This window comes from Cyprinodon variegatus, unplaced genomic scaffold (assembly GCF_000732505.1).
Source record: "Cyprinodon variegatus isolate N-32 unplaced genomic scaffold, C_variegatus-1.0 Scaffold178, whole genome shotgun sequence".
Lineage (NCBI taxonomy): Eukaryota > Metazoa > Chordata > Actinopteri > Cyprinodontiformes > Cyprinodontidae > Cyprinodon > Cyprinodon variegatus.
Genome location: NW_015150631.1, coordinates 310,824 through 326,764, shown reverse-complemented (window position 1 = coordinate 326,764; position 15,941 = coordinate 310,824). Strand labels below are relative to the sequence as shown.

Genomic DNA, 15,941 nt, shown 5'->3' with positions numbered 1-15,941 from the left:
ATGTCAGTCTGTTTTTAAATGACCCAGCTGGTTCGCTAGCTACCCCACAGTGGTTAAAAGCTTTAATAAATGAAACAAAAAATATAAAATAATTATTATAAATAAAATATGGAAGTTTCCTATTTTATGTATGGATATGTGAATTATTTTGGCTCTGTAATAAACTGCAGTCTGTAGCAGTGTTTTTTGAGCATACAGTATTTAATTTACTTATATAAACTAGAATATTTAATGTAGATAAAATTTTATATATATATATATATATATATATATATATATATATATATATATTTTTTTGTACATTGGAATTGTACGCGCTGACCTACAGATAAGGAGGATGCTGAAGGTTCGGTGGGTTGGCCTCAGCAAACTGAACCTCATTTAACAAATAATAATAATAATCATTATGGGCCAGGAAACCTTGGGTGAATCCTGAAACCTGGATTCCCTCCTACAGTAAGTCTCCCATTTTTAACATCCTCCAGCAGAGCAGCTTCCATCAAGCACCACTGAGTCACAGTGGTATTGAAATGTTTAGAGTAATCGTTCTGAATGCCTCGCAACTGTTTAAATCTATGTGTATTGATCTGCAGTAGGACTCGCAGTCTCGCACTGAAACTGGGATAAGAATATAATGATGAAAAAACATTTAAATAATTGTGTAAATTTGATTAACAATTTGAGCTGCTTATAGGCCTTTTTCAAAATTATTTTACGGTACGAAAGTAAAGCTATGGTTCGCCAATTTATGGCGAACCATAGCTGTAATTTCCCTCTGGGATTATTAAAATATGTCTGATTCTGATTTGAACACGAATTACACCACAATATTTGAATGTTTATAATGACATTGATTAACATTGAGTAATGTTTATTTATATAAAGTTATGTCTCAGAGGACCTTAATGACTTAAACCTTAGAGCAGATACATGTATATTGTGAAGTTTTATTATTTGCTTGTTGCCCAAATAAAACTCAGCATTGGTCTAAATAAGAAAAAGAAAATAGGAACAATGGATTGCGGATAATCCTGCAATGAATGCAGATTTTTAAAGTAAAGTTGTAATTTAATTTGTCGTTTTGATTTGAGCAGAGTTGCATTTAACAACAATGTATGAAATCTGCAGCTTTAACAAAGAATAAGAAACAAACCTCCTTGTCTGTGGTCAGTGACGTGATTGCAAGAGTCATCTCTCCATCCGTAATCTCCTTTAGCTCCATCATCAGCAGCTGCATTAACTCTACATCCAGTCAGCACACACAAACAGACTAACAGTTATATAAAAAACACAAAATGATACAAAACAGTTTCACAACAGACAGACAAAAACACAAGAATGAATATCTTAATCAGAAGCAGAAGTTATCCAGCCAGATGAGGATGATAGTCTGGATCAGAAACTCAAAACCAAATATTCAGAAAACCTACCTAATGAGGACTTTGATAATGCATTCAGAGACAGATTCCAATTTAACCTTCCTTTTTATTGTTAGTGTGGCTTAGTTCCAGTTTATTTTATCTCTATAACTGATAACTAAAATACTATTTGTGTGTTTCGAGGCTGAGAGGTTTGGATTGAGAACAGGAAAATGCTTATTAAAGGTTAGTAAGATTTTATTATTGGAAGTAATTATGTGAAATGCATGCAGAATGAGTAGTCAGCGTCCTAATGATAGCAGTCAGCACAGTTTAAGGAATAAAACCTGAATTTTCATTCAGAAGTTAAGCAACTCAGAGCAGGAGGCATTCAAAGGGGAAATTATATTAAATAGTTTCAGACACCGCAGTGGCTTTAAACAGTTATTTACAAAGTCTGTGTTTCTATGGTTCATTGAAAAAAATACAATGTTGTGAACTACATAGGGCCAAGTTACTAAAAAAGAAATAGAACCATTTCAAATTAAAGATTTCAGTCACACAGTTAGAAGACCAATTTGAAAAGATTTGCATTTGACATTTTAAAAAGAATTATTGATGTTGAATTGTAAATTGTAGCTATTAATCCATTATCAAATACTGCAATTTAAAAATGTCTTTTTAAATCCTATTTCTGAAAAGGGATTTAGAAACAACAAGTCATGTTTATAAATACCATTCCTTATCAAGTTGCGTTTTCTTTTTAGTCTACTTTCTGTATTTAAGTTTTTGCCTGACCTTCTGGTCCATGTGCACACTTACAGTAAAACAAAGGTAAACCAATCCCAGTGACTGTCTTTGAAAAGGGCCTAGAGTTGTAAGAGAAAAAGTGACTACGAAGTGAAAAGAAAGGCCTCAGAAGAGGCAGATATATCCCAGAATGCTTTGCAAGGAGATCTCTCCTTACAAAGCAGTATGGGATTTGCTGTCACAGCGGCCTGCTGTCAGGCAGTTGCTCCTCGACAGCGGCAACTAATAACAAAGACGGCCCAGGCACCACACGGTGGATCAAAGGGGAAGTGATCATCTGTCCGAAAAGAAAGTTGGCTGATTCACTATATAGTCCCCGCTCTATATAGTGATTGAGGGATTTAGGGGTTAGGGCGGACGTTCGGACAAAGTAAGCTTGTATGAGCTATTAATACGGCAACTTTAAAACAGAGCATGCACGAGGAGAAATGGGCTCGTGCATGCTCTCACATGCACATTATTTTTTTAAAGTGGTGAGGGTGGGTCTTATAGAAAATTCAAGAAAACCCTCCACAATACCTTTTAATCACTGTGGCTAACTATGTCAACAGGGCAGGTGCTGATGATGCAAGTGCTTTGAAGGAGATTTCTGAGATAAACCTAAAAGCATCCATCCAGCACTTAGATAGGTTTCTATCAAATTCAATGAGATTGAACTATTCAAATTGGAGATGCCAATGAGTTTCTATTCCAGTGGTTCTGACCCGGTCGCTGGTCTGCCAGCTCTATAAACCAGTCAGATGGCGCATTGGTTCCTACCCAGTCAGTGGTCTGCCAGCTCTATAAACCAGTCAGACGGCGCAGTGGTTCCTACCCAGTCAGTGGTCTGCCAGCTCTATAAACCAGTCAGACGGCACATTGGTTCCGACCCGGTCAGTGGTCTGCCAGCTCTATAAACCAGTCAGATGGTGCAGTGGTTCTGACCTGGTGAGTGGTCCACCCACACCACTACTGGTCAACAGGATCATACTGGAACTAACTGGTTGATGTGGTTTCAGCTGGTCAGTGAAACTTTCACTAGAGATGGAACAGTTTATCTGAGAAGATGCTGAAGACTATAAGGACAAGTCATCATGGCGCCTTAAGTGAGTCTGCTCTCACAGACTCACTTAAGGCTTTATGTTTAGAAACGGATGTTAAGTTAACAACAAGTGCAGAACTGATCACTTTGTAACTGCGGAATCAGTACTTCCTGTTGTGATCCAAGTGTGACTGACAAACCAATGAGAGAGCTGGTTGGATCCACGGAGCAACTCAGATAGCGCAAAAAGGAAATAGGAATGAAAAACTGTTAAGAGAATTCACAGGAACCAGAAGAGTCACAGAAACTGTATAATGAGAGAGTGAAGTAAAAAGAAATCCTGACTGCAAAAAAGGATTTGAAAAATGCAAAGTCAAAAAAGATAATGAGAGTGAAAACAGGAAGTATAATTTTAAACATCTGATAAGGAAAAATATTAATAATCAATTCAATTTGAAAACATGTTTTCAAATTGCAGTATTTGATAACAGATTAATAACTCCAGTTTGCAATTCATCTTTGGTGTCTTGACCTTTTTGGGTCTCCAAACTGGAGTCATCCATCACTGTCTTGCTCATAGGTTCCCTTTAAAAGAAGTTAACTTTCTTTTTGAAATGTGCCCATAGCTGAACTGATAAATAAAGGCTACTGAGTTTGATAACACTGCCATAGCTTTTCTAATCATCTTGCTAATACGACTCCACCATTTTTCAGAGATGGTCATAATTCCACTTTATCACAGTGGGGTAGTTATTAAAAACTTCCTGAAAAGTGATCACTGCATATATCTTCTTTAGTTCTAAGGCCCTTTACCATAAAAAGAATCAGGAACCTTCTAGGTGTACTGGTCACTGACACTGGTTTTTCTTTTACTGCACCTTTTTGCTTCACTTTATCTGGCAGATTAACTGTGGCATCATCCCACTGCTCCAATGATCTTAAAACGTCCTCCAGTTCTTCTGGACCATGGCCACGTTTGATCCATAAAGCTTCTTTAAGGAGCGGCAAGGCATCTGGAGACGAACAAGACAAGCATGCAAAAAAGAAAAACTCCAATCAATAAGTAGAGAACAGTTCATGTTTGTGTAATTTGAAAATATGCTGACTTGACATCCGTCTGTAAAAGAAGTATCTCTAAAATTGTGGCGTAGGCACCTACTGAATGGGTGCCTACGAATCAATTTTACAAGGCAACCACATGTAGCAAATAAATTTCCTCTAGTATGATGTAAATTTCTCTGGGCACAAGCAATTTGGCTCATCTAATATGTTATAAACCGGAATATTGTACAAAGATCTGTTATAAAGACATATGACATGGATAACTCAGCATAATTTATTCTCCGGCTCAATTCCTTTGCCTGTTTTATTTCAACTGCTGTGTTTTACCCATTTTAGTAAGAGCTTTAATTCCAGACTCTTGACTGAAGAGAAGAAAACCAGCAGAGTACAGTATAAAGATGTTTTTTTACGTCAGCTCTGTGACACTGTTTTAATTGTTTTGAAGATAAAACAAATTTAATTTGTAATTTCAATTTTTTAAAACTTGCATTGATACTCTTTACAGATGAAGCATTTGCATGTTTGCCATTACTCGCATATGAACTGGAATAACCAGCTCACGCTGAATCCTTGGAGTCCAATATAATGTCAAATTCAAGTGCTCTAGGAGAGCTTTCTGCCTGATTATTGAGTCATTTTTAAATGGATTTTAGGCATTCATCTATAGATCCAACCAGAACCAAATCTATATCCATAGATCCAACCAGAACCAAAAGCTAATTCATCCAAAATATCTTCCAGGAACCTCCTCCACTGACCTTGACGGTGGCTGATAATTATAATAGTTTAACTTTATTGATCTCACATTGGAGAAATTTACCTCTGCGTTTAACGCATTCCTTGGGGAGCAGTGGGCTGCCATCGTGGTGCACCGGGGGAGCAGTGAGGGGGTTAATGGCCTTGCTCAGGAACCCCGAGTGGCATTCTGTGGGAGTTGGACTCGAACTCAGAACCTCAGGATTCAAAGCTCTATGCTCTAATCACTAGGTCACCACTCCCCTGATCTTAAAATAAAATAAAGATGATTTTATTTAACTTCCCATTTTGGGGCTGAAATGCTGTCGCAGCTTGGAAAACTAGTGGGTGGCAAAAGAACTCATAGGAACACCTGAAGTCAGTAGTTTGACGGGTTGATCACTGCATACCTTGAATTTCTTTGTTGTTTGGGTTGGGCAAAATAAAAAACTTGAAGAAAAGAACAAATCTGAACAACTGCTGAAGTTGAAAGAAGTTAGATTTTGGGTCTCTATGTTCCGTTCTATGTTTTCTTTTTACCCATACTCACCAACCCTTATCGCACTTTCCCCCCGATCTTTCCTGGTGGGTGTTAAGCGAGTCATGTAAGGGGATTTGTGTGTGTCCTCCTTCATCGCCCCATTACTCCCTCCAGGGGGGGTTGCCTTTGCCTCTCTCACCTCTGAGAAGCTCCCTCAGCGGTGCTCTGCTCTGCTCCGCTGCTTCTTGAAGAATCTCTCTTGCAACTGTTGTCAGCGCGGACAGTGCCCCATCATCCACTGCGTCCCGCTGCCCATCCTGATGGACAACTCGCAGGATGCTGGACTCCAAAGTGTGGTACTCAGAGCTAGGAAGAATAAAGAGATTTACAAGAGGGGTGAAGGGGGTATGGAGTGCTGCAGGGCAAGAAGTTATGATTGTGAGCCATTTGAGCAATTGCAATTTTCCTTAGGGTCATAAGAGGACCACATAGAGGCCCGTAATGCACACAGATTCTTATCTAAATTGTATTTTCACAAGCCTTTGAAAACACAAACAAGACATAAAAATCTTAAAAAGACATTTAAGTACCAAAGGGCAACCATTAATTACTGTATTTTCATTTAGTACAACAACTCTCAGGTGAAATTTAAAAGGTAAAGTTTTTAAGCTAAATAAACTCACTTCAGCTCAGGAGTGTTGGTATGATTTACATTTTCTCACCTCTCCAGCACTCCGTCTCTCAGCAGACTGAGCAAAAGCTTTCCAGCTTGGTGGAGATTCATAAGGTCTACATCCTCCCTCCAGAACAACAAGCTCTCACTAATTTTCACTCTTTGTAGATATCTGACGGTCTCCTCCGGCAACTCTTTGCTGCACCGCTTCCTGCACAGCAAGGGTACACATACTCCACCTGAGGGTTGCGTCTAGATCACAAAGAAACACACAGAGAGCAAAAACTAAATCAGCTTGGAATTAAATGTTCCTATAGACCATGTAAAGTACAGTTTGATACAGTTATGCCTCTTAAATGAAGACCATTGCTCTGCTACCCAAAACCTACCTGCTAACTTTCCCAAAAAGGCTCAAGCATGTTATACTACATCACCTAAAGGCACAATGAATAAAAAAAACAGATATTTACTAGTGTTGCACTGATACCGAATATAATGGTGGTATCGGTATCGGCGAGTACCAACAAATAGGGCACCGATACCATTTTGAGAGCCAAAAGTTTCTTCAACTATTGTCACCCATTCCGGGGAGACAATAAAAAGTTCTACTGGATTCACTTTGTATTTGATTTTTTCCTGCTTCACAAAGGTAGGCAGCAGCTTGACAAAGCCATGATGGCAATTATTTTACATTATTATGGTATCGGTATCGGCCGATACTGCACAGCGAGGTATCGGGTATCGGTATCGGGGCCAAAAAATGGCAACGGCGCAACACTAATATTTACTGATCTGGACCAGAAGTGTACCAAATCAGTCCTTGAGGGCCAGAGTCTAGCAGCTTCTAGAAGTTTCCGTGCTTTAAAGAAGCTGATTCAGATCAGAGAGGCTAAAGAGGAGAGCTTTGCCGGTGGAAGACCAAGAAAGTCAGGTTTCTCGAGGATCCAGTACTTAGGCAGCACTGCTTGGCAATCCATTAAAAAAATACAGGCAGCTCTGTGACAGACCCAATACTTTTGGTAATTATTTTACAACTTACACAACTAATACAAAAAAATGGTACTGATTAAGATTTTTTACAGCATTTCATAGTTCTGCCGTTAGCCATGTGAAATGTATTTTTTTAGATCCTTTTTCAATCATGTTCAGTCGACTCATATGTAAAATTTATAAATGTTAATGTTTTGTTTATATGATCAAAGACAAGTAAAGCAACCTAATTTTAATTTTCTACCACCATACTCCGCTAACATCTAAGAAGATGCTAGCACGAGTGGATAACTTCCCTCTCAGTGCTGATGCTCTGTGCATCGCCCTTACACTTTGAAATGTTGCCCATTGTAGCCAATGGAGTTATCAGAACTTTTCTATTTAATGGCTCTGATTCAGATGAGGAAATCAGGTGTGACGAAGCAGGGAAACATTTCACACAAGCAGGACACTCGCCCCTCGAGGAATGACTTTGGACGATAATAGTATTGTCTCAAATTGAGTGTTTAACGATCTCTGTTTGATGAGGAAAAATCTAGATGACATCGGACCAGCTTGAATCTACAAGATGTTGAACTAGAGATGGACAAAAGCAGTCCAGACATTGTCTTATAATATATATATAAAATATAACCAAATCATTGTTACTAACCTAAAGGAAACTTCAGTATCATCGGGCATATGCAGTGTTTTTAATCAAAGAACCATTTGATTGACCAAATGAGCACTTGGGCAATAGTGCAGTTGTTAAGGGTGAAGTTAAGGATACATTTTTTTTATGTTGTACCTGTTAATCTGTGATGCTCTGTGCAGAAAGCCATATTGCTCATAGGAAGCACCAAAACTGGTTGGATAAAAAAAAGTTTCACATGTAGGAAGTAATTAAACTGTAGCAACTAGAAAAGCACGGAGAATACAGACCTCCTCCAAGTGGTGTATTTCCCGTTGCAATTGGACTTCCACCTTAAGTTAATAACTGTATTCACAGAGTCTTTCAGAATTTTCGTGTTTTCCGTTACGTGCAAATCAATGAAGTCATTGCCACAATATTTCAGGTATTTCCTACTTTTTTGTGGTTCATCGACTTGTTAAAGTGGTGTCAGTGCCATTGGATGTAGGAGTTTGCCCTGAAATCAAAGGGTTGACGGTTCAGGCCCCGGCTCCGGCTTCAGTGTCGTTGTGTCATTGGGCGAGACACTTCACCCGCATTGCCTATTGTGGTCATTAGGCCAGTGGCGCCAGTGTACAAAGCCTTGCTTCTGTCAGTGCGCCCCAGGGCAGCTGTGGCTACAATGTAGTTTGTCACCATCAGTGTGTGGGTGAATTATTGAATGTAGTGTAAAGTCAAGTCTCCTGACTTGAAAAAGCGTTATATAAGTATAGGCCATTTACATTTGTTAGCTAGTGTGGTTTCTCTATAATGTGTGGGAATTAACAAAAGAAACTAAAGGTGGTATGCCTCTAATCCATCTCTGAACCACAATGGAGGTAAAACGGCATATATTTTGAAGGTAAAGTGCTTTTAAAGGAGCTTATTGTTAAAATATGTATCAGGGTTTTTTAAAGGGCTGTTGACATCACAGTACAGAGGCTGAGTGGCTACAGAACAAAGCGACATCCTACATCCATCCACCACTCCTCTACACAGAAGAATCTGTGCTTGTAAATAAATTTTAACCCCTTTTAGAACTTGAATCATAAATGTACAGCAACTGATGCTGTTATTACCTGACTGAGATGTAGTGCTAAACACAGTGTTGCAGCCACAGTGTCCACATCAGGCTCTGGTCCTCCTAAGACAGCATGGACAGGACCTCCAGGTAAACCTGCCTGAAAACACACACAAAGAATCTCTGTCTTTGTTTCTCTGCATTTTATTTAACTCAATCAGCTATAGTCAGATGTACATTTGGAAAACATACTATTTGCTTTTACAGGGAACAGCTGATTATAGGCAACTATACATTATTAAATAGCTTAAACTTACATCCCCACATATTCTAAAGATCATTAAGCCAGTAGGTCCATATTGGATGGATGTAGCATCTAAAAAACCCACTTTATGAATTAATAATAAAAACCCCGGTTTCACATGATTCAGCTCAAGTTTGACAGGTAATGCTTTTAATCAGGGTTGGTGAAGGTGTCAGAAAATCACTTCTAACAGCCGAGCAACAGGAATGCCTTTCACCTCTCAGTGTCATGCCTTGTCAGAGCAGCGATTAGTTCCACTGGCTACATTTAACGATGAGGACAAAAACTCCCCATTTCGGGTAAATGGACATTAATGAGAGCTCCACTGCAAAGATTAGGCATTCATTTCTGTGCAAGAAAGGCAGGAAATTAAGTCTCTCCCCTCATTTGTTGACTAGGATTCTTGGAATTGTCCTTGAAAGTGGGTGATAATTAATGATCTTCCAGCACAATCCAAATAGGTTTGAACACAGGGCAATAGTGTAAACAAACAAACATGAGGAAATTCAGAATATAATGTTAAAAATATCCCAGAATGAGCATATTTATAAACATTTTGAAAAATAAACAGAAATGTCCCAAATTAATTTTAGAAAGCATGAAAACAACCTATGAGCGACTATGCACAGCATGTCTTGTTCTTTGTTGATCTATTCTGCCTTACCTCCCAACAGATAAGTCCAATCACCGCCTGCACAAGCCCTGCTGCAAGCCTGTAGCGTTAATTACGAGGCAAAATGCAGAAACAATGACTAGCCTTTCTATCTGGAAAAAAATCTTAATTGGTTTGTAAGATGTTGAAATGTCAAATAACGAAATACACCAAAAAAAAGACCTATGCCAATCTTTTTATAATGTTCCCCCACATCTTCTCTAGAAAAATCTGAATGGCTTTTCATTCTTTTATTTTAAAGAAGCTAAACAAAATGAAAGGCTGGTTTATTTCCTTAGTCAACATTTTTCCCTACAATGGTAGAAAAGTAGAATAGATCCATGTACAGTGCTGTAAAAACATATTCCCACAACTTACCTCTACATTTTCCAAACACAAGAATTTGATATGAATTCAAAATCTGAAAAGTGTGGCATGCATCCAATCTCAATCAAAACCATATTTTGGTGTAAGACTTTTAATGTAAGTTTCTAGTAGCTTTAAACTTTTAGACACTGATACATTTGCCAATTTATTCCAAAGTCCAGAGTGAGCATCTGTGAATCACAGTGGATTTTTTCCTGTCTGAGCCTCCAGAGGTTTTTTCTTATCACCTTTCAATTTCCATTTCAACTTCAAGCCCAAAGAAAAGCACCTCCAAAGCACAATACTGCTACCAACATACTTCTTTGCTTTGTAAACTTCTCTGCAATGTTCTCCCTGACATTACTTGTTTCAGTCTTATGTTTCAACAATGGTCAGCTGACTACCTTCTGTTGTTTATATCAAAAACAAGGATGAATTTCAGATTAAATATCAGACAGGCCTCATGTTTAATGTTCCCCACCAACCTGCACATGCCATCGTAGAAGTTTACATTGGAAATTTGTACTTAAACTGAGATTAAAATACACAAAACTGGATTAGTCATTTAATGTCTGAAGGTAGTATGTTGGCAATAGATTTTATTTAAGAGAATAAAAGCAAAATGGGAGGCAACAAAAGCATGCAACATTTTCCAGAAAGTTTAATAACATAAAAAAAATAATAATAATTTTTCTGGGTCAGAATTATGTTGTGTCTATTATTTCTGTTCAGGTCCAGCACATAAACACAAATTAAGTTTGTGTTTATGTGTTTATGAAGTAAAAGCATGTCAAAAAAGCTTGATGGATATAAAAAGGTTTATTCATTAGTGCACTCTTAACATGGTTAGTACACTTCAGTACCCCAGTCAGTCCTCCAACATAATTTTTTGTTTAATATGAGGGAGAATCTTAAGCCAACCAGCTTTTATGAACAAATGTTATCACTTGAAAACTGGGTGACGTATTTAACTTTTAATGACTAGTTAAAGCTCAGTCGGCAGAGAAAAGGTTAGTGGCAGTCAGTTAGCCTGAGAGTGTGACTAGAAAACATCAGGTGAGATTGGATGAGGATTTAAAAAGACCTCAAAATAAAGAGCTGGGCTGAAAACATATATGGTGGATCAGATATGTAGAAGATCAACTAGAAGTAATGTAACTTAATGGGTGAAAAAATATGCAAATCAGTGATAATCAGAGGTTAAAATCAGAAGGTACAGATCTAAGCAGAGGTGAAGATGGCATTAGGAGAGGAACGTTAAGAGGAGAAGATGTGTGAGAGAAGATATGATGCAGTTCTTTCATAAGAGGGAGAGAGGGAAGATAAATCAATACTAGATAGGCAGCAGGGAGGAAGTGATGCATTAGCGGGAGAAAAGGCCAGTGTCCGTGCAACTGCAACAGGAAAATACTGGTGTGTGTATATGGGTGTCCACATGAGCATGTATTAGTCATCTGATATCTTTCAGCTGAAGTGCTCTGCTCTCTTCCTTTAAAACATTCCAGATCACTCTCCTTCTTTGGATGATGGTCAAGAATACCCGTTTTTTTCAGCAAGACAGTACTGCTACTGCTGCTCTACAGAAAACAATTTGATTTTTAACATTTAAAAAAAATGTTTTGCTATTAATTTCCCATTTTTATCTCTTCCGAGAGAAAGTTTATCTTTTGACAACACAACTTAAAAAAAAAAACTTCAATGAAAACAAGCAGCATATTTCTGTTTCTCATAGATCTATTTTGCTCCAAGATAATGTACTAAAGTTGCTGGGGATTTTTTTAATAAAAAGCCCTCCTTCTGTGACCCAGTTCATAACCAAACAGAACCCCACCACCTGACATCCATAAGACAGAAATAAACTCTCAATCTAAGTTGGGCAGAATGAAATAGCATATTGTCCTTTATTGTCCAACGATGAAAAAATGTAGTTGCAGCGGCAGCATAATGAACCATTAATTGAAGTGTGCAGATATACACAAGGATACAAAATACAGCATAAACAAAAAAAAGATAAGAGTAGTAAGAGTAGGGGGGAAAACTGCATTTATTTAAAATTGAAGAGTCCAGGAACTGAGGTGTGGAACTGAAAAGGGTGATTTAAAAAAAAAAAAAACACTGTAACAGTGCCGGTATATTCATGCATAAACAATCCAACAGGCTACTTACATGAACGACAAACTGTAAAAGTAAATGAAGGAGATAAAAACCAAACTTCCAGAGGAAAGCAGTGGTGGTTCTAAAACTGACCCTAGGAGAAAGGATCTGCAATAACTCTCCTTCGTGCACTTAGGGTGCAGTCTGTCACCGAAAGAGTTCTCAGCTGTGCTTGATCTGGCAGACACTGTCTAGTGGTGATGTTATCTATGCCACAATTCCTTTTCTCCAAACCTACTCTTGATCAAGGGGACATCCTAGAACAGCCCTGGCCTTCCCATTAATTGTATCTTATTATTTCATCTGAAGATTAGGTCCTGCTCTAATATTCTACACAATAGAACATGACTGAGGCCTCCACAGAGTAAAAAAGGGTCTTGAGGCTGCAAATTACATAATGTGACTCCAGTACAACTTAAGCATCATCAGCCACATGGTGTAAAGCAGTATTTCCATACAGAGTCAGCAAAACAAAGCTTAGAGGCAAAATAATTTACATAGAAATATAGATTTAAACACCACACATCCTGCCTGCTGTTGACTGGACATGAAAAGAAGCAGAAAACACAACAGATTTTCCTCCAACCTTTTGCCTCATGGCATCTCCTGAGACTGTGCTGCCCTATACAGAGAGTCATATTGCATGTCTGAAACACCTCCGGCCGTAGCAGATATGATTGGCATTAGATCCATTTTACATCTCCTCTTCACCTGTAAAACCCATGATTAAGTAGTTAATTTGGCCCATTCTGTGACCCAGTACTAATTTTCATGCTCATAGATATCATAGATATTCATAGATATCAGTATAATGTAAAACTAACAGCACCTCAGACACGCAGTTACAGTAGTTAATAAATAACATCTGACAGAATAAAAGTTTAAAAGCCCCTTCAAGTGTGTGGATGCTATAAGTAATCTGATCTTACAGTTTGAGCTCTTTGCAAAAAGATGATGAGCTGAAGAGCAAAGAACTAAGAAGAAGAGGAGATGGGTTCAGTAAGTACGGGTAGAGCCAATCCAATTAAAGGTATGGCTGTTCTGGATCAGGGCCATCTTTAAAGTGAGTGAAAAAAAAAACTCTTAGAGAATGGCAAAGATAATGAGAGGTATGCGAAAGTCTGAATCATCAAACTTTAGACTCGAGAGATTCTTTCAAGAGATTAAAAAAAATGTGCACAGTATGTGTGAATTCAAAAAAACTAAATGAGCATAAATATGTTGCACCTCGTCTGCAACTTCAAAGGCACTCACCGCTTTGCCTCTTTGACACCTGATTACCTCATGGTGCTCTGATTTGCAAATGTACATCGTTTCTTTTTTTGACAGCTTACACCGCATTCTACTGGAGCACTTTGAGGATAAAGGTTCCTGATTTTTCTTTAAAATGTCCTTCTAGGCAGGTGTGAGACACATTCATACACCTGTTTTCACGGCTTTCCAATGCATCTGCAATTTGTTCCCAAAAATGAAAATTTTTGTTACCTTATAACCACAAGTTTCAGTGCATTTCATTAGGATTTTATTTAATAAACTAATGCAAAGTAAAACAGATTTGTTCTTGAAAATGTTGCTGGCCATAATTGATAGGAAGATGGACAGAGCAAGACACTAAATGCAGGGCAATCCTAAAAGAAACCCTTTGGAGGCTTTATATTGGGGGCAGTGGCTCCTAAACCCAAATAAAAATGATCGGCAAGATTTCAAGTGCTCTACACAGATTATCTCCCTGCAATATGTCTGAATTTAAGCTATTTTGCAAAGAGGAATGGCTTTATATTTTTTTTTTATCTCCAAAGGTGCAAAGCTTATAGAGTAATACCCCAAGGTGTTTTTGCAAAAGAACAGATTCAGGGTTAAAACTCATATACATAACATTCACACTCTAAATGTTTATTCTGATATTTTACATTATGCACCTTGTTCTATGCATTTACAAAAAAAAAAAAAAAATCCACTATGATTTGGTTTGTCTCCCAAAGCCTAATAAAATGCATTTAGAGTATGTATTTGTAAAGCTTGTAGGCTTAGCAGCTTTGAATTGAGCTCTGTATCAATGCATTAATCCATCTGTAAGCAGACTTCATTTATTCTTACCCATTGTTTGATTTGCTATGATGATTTTATCAACTAACAATAACCTGCAAAATGAATAGATTGGTTTTGTTTTTGTTGTTTTGCAGAATGATAGTTTTGGATTTCATCCTACAATTTAAACAATATCACTGCATCATCAGAGATCATGTGTATCTTGTGAAGACAGTGATTTATAAACTTGGGGTTATGGTTAAGGGTGTTCAATGGTGTTGAGGCAAATATTATCTGATCAATCATTGCAATTGTAAGAAGTAAAACCTTTCTGGTGCTTTAACCCCTGACTAGTCTCAGAAAAATGACCCAAATTGCCTTCAACCTCTCCTCCTCACTGATCTTTTTACAAACCAGGAAATATTCACACAATCAATGTCTTTGTGTGCAGAGTAAATGAGTGACACTAAATGGTGATGCTGTGAAGATAAAACAAAAAGTGCATTAGGACCAGGAGAAGGTCTAATGGTTTCAATAACCTGCAGGCCAGCGCAGATTGGATGTTTACGGAAATATGCGGAAAGATAACAGCTTGCAGATATAAAAATGCTTCACATTGGCTCTGTCGGTCTCTTATTTGCATGAGGCTTTTGGAAAGGTTGCTTTAACACACTGAGCCCAACATCAAATGGAATTTAAGTCTGCTGAGGAAAGACAAGGAGTCTCAGGACAAACTTGTTGATGTCATGTCTTTTACGCACAAGATACCAGATCATCTTCTGGTTGAAATGCAAACCCTGGTGATCCTGTAAACGCAACATGCTGCTTGTTTGGACCCAATACGCGTCGATAGTCAAAATACTGGAGATCTACAGGTGCTTATTGGGGGGTGGGGGCTCTATGGGGGGGTGGGTCAAACCTTCTTTAGCTGTTCACTGTCTGAGCAACAGGAGCGCAGCTTGTAGCGCAGCAGAAGCTGCTTCCCCGTCACGATCTCATTCATCATCAGCGCAACTCACCCCGAGCCTGCTCTGGACCCTCCGCAAATACTCCTCCATGTCGGCCTGCGTCGCTATGGCGTCGCTGCAGATCTCTCCATAGACCAGGGCTCAGGATGGGGAATAAACCTGCAATGTTAACGTGTGTGTGTGTGTTTTTCTCTCTCCGCTTCCGAGTCTCCCGCTGAGCTCGTACTGCAGCAGTCTCCGCTGAGCTGTCGGTCCTCCCCCTTTTTTTTCTCTCCCACGGAGTGAACCTGCTTGGCGCGCGTGGGTGTGACGGCAGGAAGAGGAGATCCGACGGAGGCGCGCGCTCTGATTGAGGCGATTCAGCCGCGCTCCCTGCGGTACATCCCCCCCTCACAGACACAGACACCCATTCAGACCCACCGTGCCCGGCTGGCTGCTTGCCTCAGCTTCGGTCAATAACGTAATTAATTCAGGTGGTGAATGAGAAATTGTTGCTTTCCAGCACCCTGCATGTCACCCCTTCACTGCTAGTGACTGAGCTTTCACTCTTCTGGTGCACAGGGGGCAAAAATACCGCAATATGATCCAGACCACAGATGCAATCACTGCAAGACATCTGCAATACCCCTAACCGAGGGAGTGCTGAAGGAAACACTTCAATTAATCTCC

The 15,941-nt window shown here is 38.8% G+C and overlaps 1 protein-coding gene across 2 annotated transcripts in view; it reads right to left on the bottom strand.

Moving 5' to 3' along the window:
- The window catches only part of prune2 (prune homolog 2 (Drosophila)), a 49,363-nt gene extending 33,775 nt beyond the window's left edge, over positions 1–15,588 (bottom strand). Inside the window, exons 1-6 of one of the 2 annotated variants that reach the window (XM_015378795.1) lie at positions 15,324–15,588; positions 8,859–8,960; positions 6,190–6,392; positions 5,667–5,833; positions 4,068–4,202; positions 1,154–1,242 (exon numbers count right to left, since the gene is read on the bottom strand). In XM_015378795.1, the coding sequence (XP_015234281.1) occupies positions 1,154–1,242; positions 4,068–4,202; positions 5,667–5,833; positions 6,190–6,392; positions 8,859–8,960; positions 15,324–15,362 (735 nt within the window). In that variant the 5' untranslated portion in view covers positions 15,363–15,588. Of the gene's footprint in view, positions 1–1,153; positions 1,271–4,067; positions 4,203–5,666; positions 5,834–6,189; positions 6,393–8,858; positions 8,961–15,323 lie in introns of those variants that run through there. The other variant, XM_015378797.1, reaches the window with a different exon arrangement.
- Between the last annotated feature and the right edge of the window lie 353 nt (positions 15,589–15,941).